The sequence below is a fragment of the Megalopta genalis genome, chromosome 5 (assembly GCF_051020955.1).
Source record: "Megalopta genalis isolate 19385.01 chromosome 5, iyMegGena1_principal, whole genome shotgun sequence".
Classification (NCBI taxonomy): Eukaryota; Metazoa; Arthropoda; class Insecta; order Hymenoptera; family Halictidae; genus Megalopta; species Megalopta genalis.
Genome location: NC_135017.1, coordinates 15888158 through 15908147, shown reverse-complemented (window position 1 = coordinate 15908147; position 19990 = coordinate 15888158). Strand labels below are relative to the sequence as shown.

Sequence of the window (19990 nt, the reverse complement as noted above, 5' to 3'; positions counted from 1 at the left end):
TGCGATACACATGCTACTGCTTACTGAAACCAGCCGATATCGCGATTCGAATCGCTTTAATTCGACGATTAATAAAAATTACACGTGTTTACTATGCATGCAGAAGATAAGGTAAGACGGAAGGTATCCGAGAAAACTTCGATAACAGATCATAGGAAAACTATACTCTTACCGGCGCGGCTCATAACGCCAAGAAGTATATCACGTAAAAGAATTTAACAGAAATATATAATACATACACGATTCGCGACACGAAATAATTGAAGATACAAAATCGAGCTTAAAAAATCTTACAGTAATTATATTATGTAATTTCATGCTTATGTACAATCGTTTGTCCTCGCAACAAACACGCTGCTTTCGCAGCGAATCACAAGTTGGTGAAGTAGGTGAAACAGACAAGGGAAGGTCTTCATCCTGTTAACAAGGAAATTGAAAACATTATCAAATTTGGCTGATGCAAATAGCGTGTGCAAGGTATATAATATAATGCTAGTCAAATTCACTTGAAGGGGAATTACAATTAAGCTTTGAAAGATCAATTAAGTTTCGATGATACTTTGGAGAGAGGGGGCCTAGTCATGAGGGGTTGAGGGATCTTCCCTTGCGAGCGACGGAGAGAAAAACGAGAAGAGAGAAAAATAGAGACTAAATTAAAATCCATCGAGGTGAATCAAAAGGGCCACAATGACTGTAGCCCCAGCTTCTTTGGTTGCCCATTTGTTGGACTCAAATTGTGGATCATTGGCATCCTTCGCTCCAGAGCTGATTGTATATGAACCAGGTCTAACCAGCAATTGGAACGCTGTGGATGCATTCAATTTTTTATTCGATTGTGTGTCGATATATCTAAAAGGATATATAAACAGTTAACTATGCGAGATCATATTGTTTTCTAGAATATGTAGAACTACTTACGGATACTTTTTAGTGAATTCCTCGGACGCGGCATACTTTATACTAGGGGAGAACACTACTTGAGGATTTTGGTCCTCCGTTTTCATGTTCATTGTCAAATTACTGACATCTAGCTGTTCTTTCGTCATCAGTTCCCCCGTATCCAAGATCAGTCTGTAAATCAAAATTTACATTTCACGTGTGCTCAACTTTTGGTTCAGCAAATTGTTGCAACATCGTTTTACCTGATGGCATCTAAACGTATCCCATAGAAAGCAACATGCCACTTGTCCGTGGTACTCTGTGGAATTTGATTAGCATTGATGTTTTGTTTAAGCGGAAATCTGGTCCAACCAACAGGTACTGCAAACTCCGCCGGTGGCTCGCCTTTCTTGCAGATTGCACTGTCCCCTTCAACCTTGTAGCAGGCGCTGCAATAACACAACACATCGTCCAAAGAGAAGAACTCCTCCGGTAGAATCAGTGACTTCTTCAGTCTCGTGCAGGCCTTCAAATACTCGCATTTCTTCGGGGGCATAATGTTCGTTCCAAGGGGAGTGGACGGAGCCTGCAGTAACTGTAAAGTGAGGGCGCTGTGATTGGAGGTAACATTCTGTCCTGCCAGAGGTGGGTTCCCGCTGATACTGTTCTTCTCGATGACATTGCTCCAAGCAATGTTCGAGCGTATCTCGTTCAAGCTGGAAGAAACGGTGTTTGAGATATCGGACGTAGCGTTGTTTAGAGTATTTTGTGAGGAGAATATCTGCGACGAACTCAACATGATCTGATGGGTAGCGCTTAGATTGTTCCCTTGGCTATTGGACGCTATGCTTTCGTTTATCGCATTATTGCTGTTCAAGTTGTTTATGTTGCTGGCGCTGTTCGCGGTGCCGTTTTTTATGTTAATGTTAGTCGCATTATTAATCTCTACATTTGTACATTCGCTGTTACGGTTCAGCTGATTTGAGTTATCGTACGCCTTGCTCCTCTCGCACTTTGGCTCGTTCGCGTCTGCATTCGCCTCCATGTTACTGCTATCGGATGCACCAGGATCAGGTTTGCTCTCAATCTTCGCTAGATGTGCATTGTCGCTGTTTAACGCCGAGTACTCGACGATACTGTCTGCCTTGACGTTCGAGCTGCACTGACTGGACACGCTCGGCGAGGTAGAGGATGAAAAATCTGAGAATGCGGCTGCTACTATGTTCTCCTTCTCGTGACACTCTAGGTCAGCCTTTTCTCTAGAGTTCTCTGTATCTTCTATTTTTGCTCGGATCGTCTCCATGGATGTTACAGACGCAGTGTTGTCCACAGGAGCCGAGGAGAACGCCTCAGCATTATTTCCGACGACAGAGATCTGCTCGCACTGGCCGTACAGATCGAAGACAACATAGACGTAGGGTGGTAGGTCCGTCGCGACGACTCCTTGGTCTATGCCATTAATGATTAAACGTAACCTATTCTCTTCGTCGATGAACAAACCTACCACCGAATTCAGTTGGAGATTCTCCAACACGGCGCCGTATTTCGTTTTCACCTGCTCAAAAATATATTCGGTAAGCTCTGAAATCGCCATTCTTTGGTTTACTTCACGATTTAATCCAACACTTACCCTGACACCGTTATGCGATATCCAATCGCTGCAAATAATCCACGAGTGCTTTTTGAAGCCAAGCGCTGTCAGAGGAAAGTTCGCCTTTTCCGGTGAGATGCAAGTTACCCCGCAGAGAATGCTCGACACCCACCGTTCGTTTAGTTTCTCTACTTTTACTAGGAATGGTTTACCCTTTATCAGGGGACGACTGGACATTACGACACCTTGACAAATATATATACGAATCATTGAAGAATGTGTTATAGAAAATCTTGTAATACTAAAGATTGTTAACGATTTGGTACCTTGGTTGTAGCTCGCTACCCGTCGTGCAGTGATCTTTGATTCCAACTGTATGTTCCTTCCGTGATTCTCATGGAACTCGTAGTTCCAATCGGCCTCGCCTATCGAATGTACAACAACGGGCTGCGTCGGGGTGAGTGTCGCTTCATTTGCCAACTTTCCCTCGGATACATCCATCGACGTGTCCATTCCAGCATCGCTGTAAATCAAGAATCATGGTAGAAAAGTTGACGAACAATTCGGTTAATTAAACATACTTTCGTAGCACCGGCGGCATAGGATCTAGCAGCAACTCCAACGAATCCTGCAGTCTCAAGCTGGCATTCGGCGAGACCGCAGCCTGGTTCTGTTGCTTGGTGCTGGTAATATTCACAGCCATGGTGGTGCCGAAAAGTTCGATGGCAGCATACACACCTTCCGGTATATTCGACGCAGCCACCCCCATGTCCTCACCGTTTATGTATAACTTCAAGTTACCTTCGTGGGTGCGTTTCACTCCTATTTTATCGTTTACGCGCAGCCATTCCAAGCTTGGACAGTAATTCATGCAGAGTACATATCCGTTGTGTCGGACTTCGTTGCCTACCATAAAGAATATGTTACCAGGGGTCCGACGAGTTTGTATTGGTATTAATTACCTGTCAAATACCAAGCATCGGATGGAATGGAGCCCATACCAGGCACGAGGTTCATGGATGTTAACCAGTTACCACTTTCATTATTGATCACGCCTATTTTTAAGCAACCGCTCCACTCTCTGGCAACTTCTTGGATCGCAATTTCGAATATTTCGTTGTTCTCTAACGCAGTCTCGCTCAACAGTACAGCATTATTGTACTCCCTACACCTGGTCGCCACAGTTCTATCACTGTTTAATTGAATATTCAAGCCGACGGATTCGTGAAACTTGTGCATGATCTCGGTCTGTGCTTGCAGCTGGATCACAGAAGTAGGCTGTTGACTAATACTGTTCTCAGATGGTAAATACTGTTGCGTTATGGGATCTCTGCGTTCTGGCAGTACAATGGTCACCTAAAATGTTCATCCGAACATGAGAATCGTATGGTCTTTACAGTTGTTGCGATGTTATCAAATAAATAATAATTGCGGCACCTGAACACATTGACCGTACAGGTCAATCACAGGGTACACGTGTGGCGGTAATCCAGTACAAGCAGCTCCTTGATCTACCCCATCTAAATAATAATGCAAGCTACCATCCGAACACCGCATCATACCAATCCTATTACCCTCCACTACCTTGTCTAAATCACAGGCGTAGTTGTTTCTCACTGTGACACCATCTCGCATAACGTTCGATCCAGATAACATCCATGTGTCGTGATCAATGTCTGTCATGGTGGATGGAAACACCAATTCATCAGGTCTTATAACAGTAACGCCTACAATATTCACGCTTTTGTTAACATTTTCTATGGTCGGCAGAGAAATAAATCTAATTTAGATGTACTCTTGAATACCCGCTTCAATAGCTCCTGTCCACCGTTCCACCATTTTATCGATGGTCACTTCGAACATTTCACCGTCCCTTAGTGCACGATTCGCTATCACGATCGCTTCATTGAATTCCCCCAGCGCTCTAGGCCTTAGAGCAGTTAATCCATTGTTTATAATTTTCGCATTCTTGCCGTGTATGTGATGAAACCTTAAATCGCTGTAAATTATGAAATGAACATTAAAGAACGAACACTGAATTTCAGATTTAGTGTGATACGAATTTTGCAGTTTACAGACCTATACAAAGTTGTATTGCTGAAACTTGAATTGTTCGTGGTGGGACTGTAGAAATCCGTATTGTCTACAATTGTTGCCTGCGCCGCCTGCCCGTAGAGATCTATTACACCATAAACTCTTTCAGGCATGTTCATGGCTGCGGCACCTTGGTCGGCACCGTTTACATAAAAATGCAGGGTTGCGTTATCCTTTCGCATGACACCGACACGATCTCCTACTTGCAGTCGGTCGAGATTCTGTCCGTACTGATCTATTATTGCAGTTCCGTTATGCATCACCCCATTTTCCGTCATCATCCATGTGCCGGATCTGCAAGGGATATGACCACCTTCGAGCAATAACACGGGCGATAAACTTAACATAAATTTCAAAGGGATGGTTACGTATTAACAGCAACAGGAAACAGTAATTCACACACCTAACGTTTGTCATTGTGAACGGGAATTCCAGCTCGGTGGGAGAATGTGTGGTAACTCCTATTTCGATAGAACCAGCCCACTTCGTCACGATCTTATCTAGCCTGACTTCGAACAACTCGTTCGGTTTAAGTGGCCTCGATGTTAGCACAACCCCGTTGTAGAAATCATCCATTACACTGCAACATAGACGCGTATCAATAGCACATCTCACAATATTTTTGCGCATACATATTTCAGAAAGATTGTTTACTTAGGTCTGTGCGCAGTGCGGCCATTATTAATTACTTCTACGTGTGTACCGCAAATCGAGTGGAACATGAGCCTATCTGGTGGTTCCTCCTCTGTTTCTGAAACGAATGACATCTAGATTTAGATATAACAATACTATATGAAGCTGAGATGCCCTATATAAGAGAGAAAATTAATAGCCACACCATTCAAATCCTGAAGTTGCAATGTGTTTCTTCTAGTAACCAGATTTTGTTCCTCTCTTTCATCACGATCCACGATCGTTACTTTCACTGTCATGCCGTAGAGATCGATGACACCCCATACACCTGTAGGAACCTTGGCTGCGATTCCTTGATCCAGACCATTAATTATATAATGAAGATTTCCATTGCTTCCTCGTACCATGCCTACTCTGTCGCCTTCCTAAGTTTAAGATGATATACGATTAGAATTCTGTCTACTTTGTATATACGCCTACAAATAAATAACATAAAATATTAATGTTACCATCAGCTCGTCCAGATTGAATTGTCCATATTCGCGGCACGTGCCCTTTCCATTTACTAAAATCCCGCAGCCGGACATCATTGTCGTTCCTGAGCGCATGTTGGTCATCGTTGCTGGAAATTCTAATGCTGTAGGACTATGCATGGTTACTCCAACTTCTATGCTGCCCGACCACTTGTGCACGAGCCTATCGATTCGTACCTGCGGTAACAGTTTATTACAGAATGACGTACGATTATATAATACTATCGGCCACTTATGTGTCTCTCCTTTTGCCTACCTCAAACAATTCGTTATCTCTCAGTGGCCTGTGAGTCATTACTACGCCGTTATTAAATTCATTTAAAGGTCGTCTCCTCTCGGCGGTTCTGGCATTGTTCGAAAGTTTCACCATAGATCCGACTCTCTCGTGAAACCTCAGTCTATCCTCTCTAATGGCAGCAAGACTTGGGTTCTTAGGTAAATTAACGTTCACATTAACATTTAAATTAACATTCAGATTAGCGACTAGATTAGTTGTGGAGGAATTGGATGCTTCTCCAAGGACATAGTCGTTATTGATTAATACTTCATCTTTTGGATCATTACACAGAGCAGGGGTAATTTGTGGGTGAATAATAGTCACTTGTACACAATCACCGTACATATCTACAACTGCAAAAATGCGTTCTGGTATATTGGTCACAGCTACACCTTGAGAGATACCATTGATATAAAATACCAGCTCGTGCTAGAATAGAAACGATTGAAAACCAAATAGAATTAAATAGACATAGAACCGTCGATGCACCATGTTTGAAACTTACATTGGATGTCCTTAGTACACCTAGGGTATTGCCTTCTTCCAAGGTGCTGAGGTCCATTCCATACATCTCTACCATTCTGGTTCCATCATGGACAATACCAGAGTTGGTCATAATCCATGTTCCTTGAAAAAGACTAGTAGCACAGGCAGGCAATTCTATCACTTCTGGATCACATTCTGTAACGCCAATTTCTATGCTACCGATCCACGATGTCATCTGAACAGGACACAGAAATAGAATAAGTGTTAGATTTAGCAGAAGCAATTTCTCTTTTCCATTTTCTTAACAGTTTACCTCATTTTATTTTTAAAAAGCAAAGTAACGTGACGTGTGTACCGACACAAGCACCAAGAAACTGATCACCAGAAATATTGCGAAGTTCGCGCGTTTGCGAACCACGATTCGTCGTTTGACAGATTTTAATCGCGTTTACGATAGAAGTTCTATGCAGCGTGATTGATACGCGGTACACGAGGAACTTCTAGGTAATTAAATTGTAAACAACAGATTTTGACAAATGCAGGAAAACGAGCAGTAGGAAAATCGAAGTGACATCAAGATGTCAATGATTACCTTTTTGTCGATGCGGACTTCGAAAAGTTCTCCATCCTTGAGCGGCTCTGCGCTGAGTACCAGTCCGTAATTGTACTCGGAGAAGTCGCGTATGGCTGTACAATTGTTGTTTGTTAAAGTAACTCGATGACCGCATCGTTGATGAAACATGTCGACCATTTGTTGTGCACCGCACCGACTGTCGACATGTAACCAAACACTGAAACACCGAACTATGCGTCGCTCCCTCCCCATCACTTCGTCGGTCCGTCTTTCTCGAACCGTCGGAGCGCGCGTATGTTCCGTCTCATTCCAACGTGTCGGGAGAAGATCTTAATCTATGTACATACAATATTACAAATCATTTCAAATATAAAGTAAAAAATGTTTGCGTCGTTTTAATTAATAGACATAAACAAAATATATCGAACAATACCTTATTCAGAAAAGTAATCGTCATCAGCTTGATGTTCTTATCCAACAATCTAATAACTATTCCTTCTTTATACAAGTTTTTATATTTGGAATCGTAAAAGGATTTCAATAATAAGCACGCTTATGTTTGCTGGTTTGATACACATTATGGTTTACGTTTTTACTTCAAATGTTTACCAGAATTTCGGAAATACGAGACAAATTTTATATTATCCGCCATTGACTATTGATCTTCGAGAAATTGGAGCTCGATGAGTCGAATCGAATTGAATCGAACGTGGTCGTACCAACTTGGAATTGGAATCCAACTGTATGTATTCCAAGTTCCAATTCCAAATTCCAAGTTCGATTTAAATTGATCGCTGCCCGGACCTATTAAAAACAGCTGATCGCTGATCCTGATCAATTTTATTTTTCACTTTTCTGAACGTAATTATGGTGAATTTATCGTTGTCGATTTAAACAGAAAAGAAGAAATAATAATGAAGACTTCGCATTTTCTTATTTTATCTAAGAAAATAAAATTGACCTTATTGTCGATAACGTAAGCACATTATCTAACCTCTTATACCTTCCATTGATTATCGAAGAACGTTGTTTGAATTCAAATTTTTGTTAATTATGTAGAAATATGAGTAATTGTGGCGAGACAATTACATGTGCAATTCACTCAAGAAATCAAGAAAATTACAAGTTTATTAACAATCAGAAATTCTTGCGTGTATAAATGCGCTATAACATTCTTCAGATTTTGGAAAGATTTCGAGGAAAATGAAATAAATGACACGTGTTATTATCTTACATGAGTCATGTTGGTGATTAGACGCGAAGATGAACACTGTGAAGCATAAAATATGGTTAGTAATTTATCAATGAAATATTAAAAGGAGAAAAAAACAAAGAACTATATACAATAATCTTTTACAGCATGGTCTCCGACTTCTTTTATCCCAACATGGGTGGGGTGGAGGAGCACATTTTTAATCTATCCCAATGTTTATTGGGTCAGGGTCATAAAGTTGTGGTGCTCACTCATTCGTACAGAGACAGAGTTGGAATACGTTACATGACCAATGGTCTGAAAGTATGTACTACGCTTGTTTATCGATAAAGGCTGCTTGTATTTACTTTATGACTAAATAGTTCCTCTTTCTAGGTATACTACATACCGGTAAAGGTCTTCTATAATCAGTGCGTTCTTCCAACTATGATCTGTTCCATTCCTCTTATCAGATATATTTTCATAAGAGAGGAAATTCAAATAGTGCACAGCCATTCGGCGTTCTCTGCGCTTGCTCACGAAGGAATGCTAATAGGTCGATTGATGGGATTGAAAGTGAGTCGACGATCGTCTAGAAGAAAAGATCAAGACTATGGAATAGTAATTATATCAAAAATTTCAGACAATTTTTACAGATCATTCACTTTTTGGTTTTGCTGACGCCTCCGCGATCTTGACAAATAAATTTTTAGAGATATCATTGGCCGATTGTGATCACTGTATATGTGTGTCGCATACAGGTAAAGAGAATACAGTATTAAGAGCCAAAGTTCCAAAAGAGAAAATCTTTGTTATACCCAATGCGGTGGACACCACATTATTTATGCCGGATGTTAGTAAACGGGACAATAATTTTAGTAAGTTCACCAACTACATAAAATAAATTTAGAATTTCAGCTGTATCGCACTCGCAGCTCGACACACGCAGAAGATGCACAGTATTACTAATGCTCCTCCCCGTTATTAATTGTAGTTACGATAGTCATAGTGTCGCGACTAGTGTATCGCAAAGGCGTCGATTTATTAGCTCGCATTATACCCGATATTTGTAGTCGGCACGGGAATGTGCAGTTTTTGATCGCTGGAGATGGTCCAAAAAGATGGCTGATCGAGGAGGTACGAGAAAGAAACTTGTTGCAGCACAGAGTGACGTTGTTGGGCAGCTTGGAGCATTCTGAGATCAAGCATGTGCTGAACAAAGGCCATATCTTTCTGAACACTAGTCTTACCGAAGCATACTGTATGGCAATCGTCGAGGCTGCTTCCTGCGGGTAAATGTCGATAATTTGGAAACATTAGAGCTGTCGATTTATTTTTCATAAATTTTTATGAAATTTCTTTATCATAAAAATATTCGTCAATTTATAGGTTGCAAGTGGTCTCGACGAAAGTAGGTGGCATACCCGAAGTATTACCTCCTGATTTAATTTATTTAGTGGAACCCACTGTGCCTGCCCTTGTCGAAGGGCTGGAGACTGCCATAACAGATTATAGAGAAAATAATACCAGATGCCTTTACGAAGCCAATAGAAGAATAAGTCTGTTTTACAACTGGTTTAATATAACCAGAAGAACTGAGATAGTATACAATTTAGCGAGACAAGAACGAAGAAAGACTTTAGGCGAACAATTGGCAAACTATGTTCGCAGTGGAGTATTAGCATATCTGTTGGTTGTGTCGTTATGCTATATTATTATACAAATTTTCGAATTTCTTGTACCAAGAAAAGTAGGTCGTATCAATTATACATAACTTCGAGTGTTTTTTTTTTCTTTCGGTTTGTTCATTAAAGATCGAATGCTTTCAGTACATCGATATCGCGAAGGATTACACAGACATGAACGTTATAAATGTTCACGGGGATGGAGAAGAAGAATAACGATCATTTCCTGTAAATCGGAAGCCAGTTTCCATGTTCCCCTTAAACCAAGACATTCCAATAATTAGACTACTAGTATAAATCTTGATACTTTCTCTTATATCTTTTATGTACGTATTGAAAACCAAAAAGCACAGTGTCTAAAGTACAAATACAATTGTTAGCGAAAATCGAGTCGATAAAAAGCAAATCTTTTTATTACTTTTCTCCTACGTATCGTATCACAAACGCAGTCCGGCGGTCACACCATATGTGAAAATTTCGTTCATATATTTTTAATGAAATCCTTTTTATTATGATAGTTGTAACATCGTATGCATGTGTCCGTATAATATTCGTTAACAATTCACAGTTATAGTAGACTCACACAATGCTCGTTCACGTGTAAAATATATTGCATTGTTGGACATTAAAAAATACCTATATATTACGTGTAGGAATCGCTCGCATTCACAGTTCATGACATGTCTGCTCGTTTATTTATATAACATAATCTACATTATAGTATTTTAAACTTAATGCACCGGAAATACCGTGACACAAATCCATCGTGTGTGTTTTCTGTGTGCACCAGTGTACGTGTACAGATGTGTGACTGTTGTTATTCACAATTCGTCTCAATAATTGTTCACAAAGATATTCACATATACAGAGTTTATAGATTCAGTTTAAGCAGCTAAGTGCAAATTTGTTTCTTTTACTCTCATTTAATATCACGATTTAGAGATGATCAAAGTTTAATAATCGAAGAAAAGAAAAAACAAATGAAAAGGCTACGTTGAAAATATAATAATATTTATTTTTATTAAGTTGTACGTTAGATACAATAATAATAATAATATTAATAATAATACAATATCAATGATTTGTTTCCTGTTTTCTGCCTAATTAATTATCATTGTATTACTGTACATTTATCTATTTATACATAAATCTTTCACTCAAGGGTCTATGGTCTTCTCCTAAATGATACAGCCGTCGTTCTTATCACGTGCTAAGAGAAGATCAAGGAACCTTAATCAACAACCATTATAAATATTAAGAGCGGTTCGATCAGTCGATAACATTCGTCCCGCTTAGCATACAAGAACAGAGTATTCCTGCCAATTTTCTTCAGTTCCTGATGGTTTTGTTTCCGATTAAAAAGGAAGCCAAATTAGAGAGAAAAGAAAAGATCAGCGTGGGTCTCTGGATATTCGTAGACATATATCATGCTAGAAATTCCTTCCTTCGCGACATCGAGTGAGATCTCGCGTAACAATACGCTTATGAATAGAACTTTAAAATCAAGAAAACGAGATACTGCTTGCTCTCCGATCGACCGCCCCAATGTTGATCAAGGAAAATAGAGATATGCCGTTGAAAGTGAGATCCACACGTAGACACACGCAGCAATCGAACCGGAAGCGTCCCTTAACACTTATTGATCGGGGAAGATGAGTCCATTCGTCGTTCACATTTGACCACGCTTTTCCAATAACTTTTTCTGGTTTCTCTATAAATCGTACACATGCAAGTAATATCGTTAATACGAATGCTTTTTTTTTGTAATTTTTCCTTCGTGTCAGTGTATCCAAAAGCGTTAAGAAAGTATTAGAGGAGTTGTCGTTGCCCTCACAATATCGCTTCCATATATAGGTATAATCGTTCAATCCGTTCTGATATTTAAATAAAATTGTCGTTTACAGTCATTCAATGAAAATCTATTCTTTTCCACACTTTTTTCTTACTATCTCCCCTTTTCTGAATCCCTTTTTGTGTCCAAGATAATAGAATTTTCAACGGAAACTTTAAAAACAAAGTGTTCGAGATTTACTCATTGAAACACGTAACGGATAAGTATGATCCTAGGGTAAAGAGCTCGTTGAGATTATGATGACGCCACGATAAAGCAAGAAATCCATAGGATTCATATACATATTGACACTCGATGCGATAGTTCCTGATAATTCCAACGATCAGTGCACATTTTATGAATCAACATCGTATATCTGATCGAGCTACCACGCACGACAGATTTATTTTTTCCTCCTTGCCGCTCTACGTCTCGGTTTCCATTCCGTCCCAGTTCAAATCTTTTTGGTTTCGTGAGTACACGTTATTGCTTCCTTAACTATTACGGTTCTCCACGTGTACACGAGTTCTAATCAATCGACATAGATCCTTCTTGTTCGCAATAACGACAGAACGTTCCGGAAATAACGGTTGCGTGCATTCTCTCTATCAGTGGATGTCGCCCGTCTTTTCGATATTTGTTTCTCGGAGTAGTGTGAATTATATGTACAATTTGAAGTTCACTTTCCTTTCCTCGTTTCGAGTATTTAGTCGATCAGTTCGGTGATTCTTATGAAGGAAATAATGCCATACTGCGAGAAACGTTGTGTGTGTGTGTGTGTGTGTGTACGCGCGCGCGCGCGCGCGTGTGTATGGCTAAAGCTCCCATTAACCCACAGAGTGAAAGGATACAAATGTGGGGGACCGAAGATTATTCTTGCATTAACCATAGAAAAAGAAATCTTAAATATATATTATGTATATACGTATGTGTAGTCGGTATTGCTTTTTGTTTGTTTGTTTTAATGAAGTACTCGTAACGGGTTCCTCAGAACTGTCATTTGGCATCTACAATAAATAAATAACGAACCATACTTGTAACTTGTAACGGGCCAAGCGTCGCGAATATCCGTGGGTGTGAGGGATCGGTAAACGGTTCCGGAAGTGATTCACACACCTTCACCGTAATCACGATCACCGACGTTAATACGATCAGGCGCTGCGGTCACGCTGAACCCAAGAATCCTACTATCAACTTTGTACATTTTTCCCTTCTTCGGTTTTTTCGATTTTCCCTGAGAAAGAAGATCTTATCAATGGATGTCCTTGAATCTATTATTCTACGCTCACATATAGAATGTAACGATTACTAGAGCTTTTAGAGCTGAACGATTATATCGAGACCGAAAGGAGATCAAATACTTTGAGTATTTATTACCTTCACCTCTTGAAATTCTGTGGGCGCATTTGGATTAACGGCAGGTGCAGGTTTGCAGAGATCGTCCGCCTGTGCTTGCGGTCGCTGAGCCGACCGCCATTTACTGCGCTTATCTAGGAATTGCTTGGCGAACTCCGAGCTCTGTTTATTATCACCTAGGTAGTCCCGAACATATTCCTTAACCTCATACGCGGACTCGATGTCTCGCAGAAATCCGACGAACGTGGGTACTGAAAACAACGAACGGTGTCAGAGGACCATTAATTCGGAACAATGTACCTCCCGAGAAAAATGATCTAAGAACGACTTACTGTCCACGGACACCTGTAAACCGCTCAGTGCCTTGTTGCACCACTGTGTGAAATCATCTACCTTGGCAGTGTTCTGTTCAAACAGTTTCTTCACTAATTCCTCTTCCCTCTTATTTTTACTCTTATTCACCTTGTTAGTTTGCAGCGTCTGGTTATTACAAGGCGATTTGATTGTAGCAGATTGCTTCGGCGGTTGCTTGACGGCCGTGGTGGTGGCTTTGGTTGGTGTCGGATCTTCCCAGAAACCGCTGGTACCACCAGTATTGTTCGACCATGCTTGACTGCTGCTGGATGCGCTAGAATTCGCCCAGTTCAAACACTGCGAAGCAGTACCCCATATCCCAGCATTTTGCAGCAAGTTCGTCGACTCTTTTTGCCCAGCCTTCTCTTGACGCTCCCTTTCTTGCTGCTGATGAATGATCAGTATTAACAATTAACAACACGTAATTACCGTCACATGATTACCGAAGTAATAATATTGTGTGTGTGTGTGTGTGTGTAGTAGTAGTAGTAGTAGTAGTAGTAGTAGTAGTAGTAGTAGCAGTAGTACGGGAAGATGAATAGGTACCTTTACCTTGGCGATGCGCTCCTGCTCTTCTTGTTGGATCTGTGCGAGGCTCTTGACCTGCAACGGTTTCGTCGACGATGTAGCCTTCTCCGCCCATTTGAACTGCAATCGTTTCGATGAATCGGCAACCGATGTCTCCTGAGCCGCTTCCATGGCCTTCTGCTGTGCTAGCTGCTGCTGCATCATTTGTTGTAACCGTTGCTCCTCCTGCAACGGAGTTTATAATATTACTGGTTTGTTCACAGAGTTCCTAGGCTACGGTTTAGATTATCCTTGCGCGTACAGCTTTCTTCTCCCGCTCGAGTCTTTGGATTTCGGCAAACGAGTTGATAGGTGTGGGAGGAGGTGGAGCACGAGGTGCCTGAGCCCAGGGTGCTTTACTTCTTTCTTGTAGCTTTCGAAGTGCTTCCGCTTCCCGTCGTCTTTGCTCCGCTCGTCGGGCCTGCTCTTCTGCCTCCGCCTGTTTGCGCGCATCTGCTTCTTTCCTACGATAACAGATATTTCATCAAATTTCACGCACAAGCGAGAACGTACAGCATAATGATCAGCGCAATCCGTACCGCATTCTCTCTTCTTCCTGCTTTCGTTGTTCTTCTTCCAACTTCTTTCTCTTCTCATCTTCCTTTTTCTGCTTCTCTTCTTGCTTCTTCATTTCCTCTTTCTTTCTCTTTTCCTCTTCTTGCTTTTTCTTCAAGTTCTGTTCCTCTTGCTTCCTCTTCTCTTCTCGCTTCTTCTCCTCCTCCTTGCGTTTCTTCTCTTCTCGCTTTTTCTCTTCTTCCTTCCGTTTCTTCTCTTCCTTTTTCTTACGCTCTTCCTCTTGCTTGCGCTTCTCTTCGTCTTTTCTCTTTTTTTCCTCTTCCTTTCGCTTTCTCTCCTCATCTTTCCGTTTCGCTTCCTCCACTTGCCTGACCTGTTCCTCCTTCTTCTTTTTCTCGACTTCTTCCTCGGCTTGTCGCTGTAATTCCTCTTGCTTTCTAAGCTCTTCTTTCTTTCTATCTTCCTGTAGCCTAAGGTTCTGTTCTTCCTAAAATACGATTCGATATCTTTGATGATGTTTGGAATTTTTAATAGATTGATATCTAGTTCTTTGATCGCGTACTAACCAATATTTGCTGCTCAGTCTTTATTTCTTTCGTATGCAGATCCCACAAAGAAGTAGGCATCTGTCCAGGCGGTACTGCGGGTATCGGTCCGACCTGTGAAGTACAACTTCAACTTAACATTACCCGGACAGTTTCACCTAAGATTTTAAGGTGATCCATTAATGTTTACCATTAATACGATTGAAATGTTTCAGTGTTTACCTGTGCTAACCAATTCTGTGCATTAAATTGTGGAGTGATTTGTGGCGGAGGCTGCGGCCAAACGGTATCCATGTGCGATGTCTGCGGATGACCGTTCGCATTAACATTCAACTGACGTAACAACGATTTTATAGGATTGTCTTGTTGCGCCGCGGGTGGTGGCGTTGAATTTATATTCGTTTGCTGCATCCCCGGTATATTTTGAATTCCACCCATCTGTTGTATGAGCTGTTGTATAGGATCTACAGTGGGAGGATGAGCTGCTGTGGTAGAATGGGGATTCGACGTTAGGTGTGTAGCGTCTGGTTGAAGTTTCGCCTATGGACGTTCATATGATAAAATTAATTACGTGGCGAACACCGTTGCTACGAACTTGCAGTTCAATACATCGCACATCCAATCTTCTACAAACCTGCTGCATCTGTGAGAAAAGTTGCATGACCGGATTCGAAGACTGAGACGGCAAATGAGGTACGAACGGAGGGGTGGAGATCGCCGGTACTTCTGATATCTCCGAGTCTTGAATAACATACTGATAAATCAATTGATTCTGTTCGACGGGACTCAAGGTGGCCCAATGCTCGGACTGAGAAAGTTTCGCTATGGCGGAGGTTCGCATCTGCCTGAGCAGCAGCTGCTGATTTTGCAGTAGCCGCATGTGCTGGTATTGAAGTAGAAGAAGCGGGTCTTCTATACCAGTCTTTGGTAATGTAGGTAAACCGGCAGGTACCTTGTTCGAAACTGCAGGTATTCCCTGATCCGTTAACTAAGAGAATAAAGCAAACGTAGGAAAACAATTCTGAGGATTGTTAGAAATACATTAAAAAATGATAAAATCAACCACATACCTTCAAGGGAGGAATAGGAGGTCCTGGGGTAAATGGAACTCTACCACATATCTTTATTAACTCCCCTAAAGTCGTGTACCGCTCATCACAGGTTCTCCGTACCATCAATCCAGCGGTGAAGTAACCGGATTTACACCATTCCGCCATTTCGCTTGCTAAGAACGGACCCTGAACTTCACCCTGTGGATCACGGTAAAACCATTTCTCCTGTCCATTCGTTGATGGAACTGTAGAAGGTTGGTTACCAATAGACGGCGGTACACTGGCAGTAGTTTTCTCTCTATGACTCTCTTCGTCCGCCATTAATTTTGCTACTAACGCATCCGCCTCTTCCTTCATTCTGTCCAAGTCATCGTCACCTTTTTGCCGGGTCTCCTCCGTTCCTGTGCCTTGCACGACGATGCTCTTCTGAGACTCTATTTGCAACGGCATCTGTTGTCTTTTTGCAACTGAAATCGGATGATCCAGCTTTACTTCTGTCTGAAGAATCTCCTCCCTACTATGCGTTTTACTTGGAGATATAACGTTCCCCGAACAATCGACAGACGTCGACTTCCCGATCTCGGTCTCTCCCGTGGACTTAGACACGACTGTGGCGGCCGTGCTGTTTCTTTTCTGAACGCTTTCGGACGACAACGCCGATACCGACACCGACGCTGATGCCGAAGCAGACGTTGGCACCGACACCGACGCCGATGTCTTCGCGACTGCGTTGTCCGTCGGTGTAATTGGTGGTTTCATCGACGGCGGAGAATTACTTCTCCTCTCCTTCTCGATGACCTTATCTTTGGTGTCAAGCGGATGCAAAGACTTCTGTCTTTCTTTATTGATTGTATGGGTACTAATTGTACTGCTCGGTGGACCGCGGTTCAGGGGCTGCCCCTGGGTTGAGCTGTAAGGTAAATGCTTTCCACTAGGTTTCGTTGTACTACCAGCACTCCCCTCGGATACACGTCGAGTCCTTGATTCTTGAGTACCACCCGCACTGATCACTCCGTCCTCGTCATCGTCCGAATATATCCCACCGTGGAACGCTCCGGAAGCATCAAAACTGCCTCCACTTTCACTGGGATTTTCAGTGGCCCTAGAATACACAGTTTCTTATATAATAAAACCAAATTACAACTATTCTACTAAAATGATTCTATTCGAGCAAAAATATACCATTCAGGAAGGTTATCATGATTAATATCATGATGATTCGATTCCCAGGTACGACCTATACGGGCTGGTGGATGATGACTTAGGTCGTGCGAGTGTCTGTGATTCACACGGTGCTCGAATCTCCCACTTTTGGCTACACCTTCCTCTCCGTCTCCTTCGTTTCGATCTAATCTATCCCTATCCATGCTTCCTCCTTCGCGCCAACTGCTTCTACCTGATAACGACAATTTAACTAAAGCGATAACATTGTCGTCCGTTAACACGAATTAGCTATCCGTGGGCTCTGGTACTAACCCCATTTACGCCAGCCGTCGTCGTCTTCTGTACCAGCGCCACGATGACGCCGCCAATTACCTTCTACAACGGAACTACCACAAGGCCCACGACTCAATTCCTTTCTAGGACTAGTAGAACCGTTCCATTCGCCCGGATCTGAGGCCCCATTTCTTTCCGACCACCCACGTTCGCTTTGAGATCTATCAAACGGGCGGTTTCTTCCCTGGATACACGAAACACGCATTCACTATTTAATTAAACGACAACACTTCTTCATTTTCGAACAAATGTGTCACAGTAGAAGTTACGTACTGGAAATGGCATGCTATCAATTCTTCTACCATCTCCTGAATCATCGAAACCAACTCCTCGAGAGTAATGGGACGAATACAAGCTTCCCCTACCACTCTTTCCACGCCCTCCCCGATCCACGCTTCCACCCCTTCCTTGACCACCGACATTGGTTATTCCTCCGTTCCACATTCGCTGAAAAAATAGGATACATTAGCTTATTTTATTAACCGTAATTGCATCACATCAACAAAACTATATTAAACTCGATTAACCAAATGCAAAGTTTCAATAAATAAATTTTCTAAATGCAGATAAAGAGTATGGAAGTAAATAGAAAATGGTAACTAAGTAGTCATGATTATATAAAGTACACAACGGTAGATAGGATAGTGCTATGAAGAACTGGCACAAGGGCTCCAGTGTTATATTTATAAATAGAAACTGACTTCGCGAAGCAGTTCCCAATATAGGATGCAACAAGAATATACAATTGTTAAACAATGTTAATTATTATTATGTACAAAGATTGATAAATGTGAAACTACGTTAGGAACGTTAAAAAAAAAATTTAATTTATCAAGATTTATAGAAGTTTCAGGTATTTTTTAAACTAAATTCCCCTTTTTAATGTTGGAACTGTATCAAATATAAAAGTATATTACATTAATTACCGTTTCATCTTCTGTCATTTGTATAAGAGCCAAAGGAAGTTGAGTTTTCTCGATATATAATGTTGAGAAATTTGTCAATGATTCTGGTGGCTTACAATTACGATCGAATAAAATTAGCATCTCTTCTCTTCCGTATCTATGTTCCGCTAATTGGTAACGTGGAGTAGTCAAACTTGTAGTACCTCCACCACCTCCACCATTATTACAACTGTCTGCAGACAGATTGCGCAACCTATACAAAAATTGATGAAAGAAAGGATATATGTACATATATAAATCATGATGGTCGTGCGATCATTAATGAAAACTACAAACCATTCTGGACCAAATTTCATAGAATCCGTCATGATGGGCTATAAGCTGGAAAATACAAAAAATCTTGTTAAGAACTTATACAATCCATAAATAAGAAATTTTGTTAGTAGAAATATGTATAAACAACCAGGTGCAACAATGGTGTATCTGGGCACAAGTCGCGTCTATCTGAACCTGTTGCTCAATGAAAATCGAACAATCCATGTGCTTGGAACATCAACAATGATAGCAATAACGAGGAAAACTTCTCATTTGTAAAAGAAATACTCGACATGAGTAAAGAACGAAGTAAAAGTAAAGACGAAGGTGGGAAAGCACGACAGATAGTTGGTCGAAATGTTCTCTCACAGGATTCTGTGATTTTTTTCGGTATCGATTGTACATTTAAGCACACAGCAATACCGTGAGAATTACTTGCAGGTAAAGATGTTAATACCGATCGACATAGGCATTCGGTTCAATTGAAATAGTACGCATTTATTTATACGTCGTGCTCCTAAACAGGCCGATTTCCGTGAGCCCAGGTGGCAACGTTAACCAAACATTTTTCTCGGTCGTGTATGTCATGAAGGTTCGCGGACGTCGTCCTGTTTATAGTGAATCAACAATCAGCAAACCCGATTGCTCATGGAGATAGGAATATGAGGTGGAAAGAAGCTACAAATGACAAAAATACCTCACTGATCTTCGAAATTACTGAGGATAGCGATACAACACACCAATATGGCTGATGGTTTTTTTGGGGGGGAGCGAAGCGCATGCGGGATCCCATGCTACACCTGAAGCAATCGAAAGTCACTAGAAAGACTGATCAAATTTTTTGTCTAGCAATCATTAACTGAAAAATGAATTCCTATTTTTTTCAACTTTCCTCATTTATCTTGCGTTGTCATAGAATATTTGCTAGCCTAAAGGCATCTTATCTTAAAGCATACATAAGTTATATATACCGTATTATTTGACTTGATTTATCCTATTTGTTATTGCATAGTAGCCTTAACTAATCGACATCTTAAAATTGAAAATCAATCTAAAAGAAATGATCTCCTAAATACATAGCTTTATATCATGAGAATTTCTCTTATAT

The 19990-nt window shown here is 41.1% G+C and overlaps 3 protein-coding genes across 7 annotated transcripts; 1 reads left to right on the top strand and 2 right to left on the bottom strand.

The window, feature by feature from the left end:
* Positions 1-280: 280 nt before the first annotated feature.
* Neurl4 (neuralized E3 ubiquitin protein ligase 4) lies at positions 281-7648 on the bottom strand. Its single transcript, XM_033481504.2, has 18 exons — positions 7501-7648; positions 7086-7402; positions 6513-6728; positions 5987-6436; positions 5707-5907; positions 5403-5622; positions 5219-5315; positions 4968-5144; positions 4550-4858; positions 4276-4469; positions 3908-4197; positions 3433-3826; positions 3052-3376; positions 2797-2993; positions 2510-2715; positions 1143-2434; positions 919-1071; positions 281-849 (listed from the first exon to the last, which is right to left on the bottom strand). The coding sequence occupies exons 2-18, from the start codon at positions 7317-7319 to the stop codon at positions 654-656; spliced, it is 5151 nt and encodes a 1716-aa protein (XP_033337395.2). The 5' UTR covers positions 7320-7402; positions 7501-7648; the 3' UTR covers positions 281-653.
* Positions 7649-7804: 156 nt separating this feature from the next.
* Positions 7805-10330, top strand: PIG-A (phosphatidylinositol glycan anchor biosynthesis class A). The gene is made up of 8 exons (XM_033481514.2): positions 7805-8043; positions 8127-8356; positions 8427-8583; positions 8656-8835; positions 8903-9137; positions 9254-9551; positions 9649-10009; positions 10089-10330. Exons 2-8 carry the CDS (start codon positions 8331-8333, stop codon positions 10158-10160), a joined length of 1329 nt encoding a protein of 442 aa, XP_033337405.2. The 5' UTR covers positions 7805-8043; positions 8127-8330; the 3' UTR covers positions 10161-10330.
* Positions 10331-10938: 608 nt separating this feature from the next.
* LOC117226804 (GIGYF family protein Gyf) lies at positions 10939-19684 on the bottom strand. 5 transcript variants are annotated; one of them, XM_076521951.1, is made up of 16 exons: positions 19580-19684; positions 18904-18948; positions 18589-18820; positions 17936-18109; positions 17642-17846; positions 17348-17561; positions 16184-17267; positions 15748-16101; positions 15336-15653; positions 15135-15227; positions 14592-15055; positions 14315-14516; positions 14032-14238; positions 13464-13872; positions 13153-13382; positions 10939-13009 (listed from the first exon to the last, which is right to left on the bottom strand). In XM_076521951.1, exons 2-16 carry the CDS (start codon positions 18933-18935, stop codon positions 12884-12886), a joined length of 4344 nt encoding a protein of 1447 aa, XP_076378066.1. In that variant the 5' UTR covers positions 18936-18948; positions 19580-19684; the 3' UTR covers positions 10939-12883. The 5 variants fall into 5 exon arrangements, with proteins under 5 accessions (XP_076378066.1, XP_076378069.1, XP_076378067.1 ...); XM_076521954.1 differs by having other exon boundaries at positions 13159-13382; XM_076521952.1 differs by having other exon boundaries at positions 13464-13869.
* Positions 19685-19990: the final 306 nt, after the last annotated feature.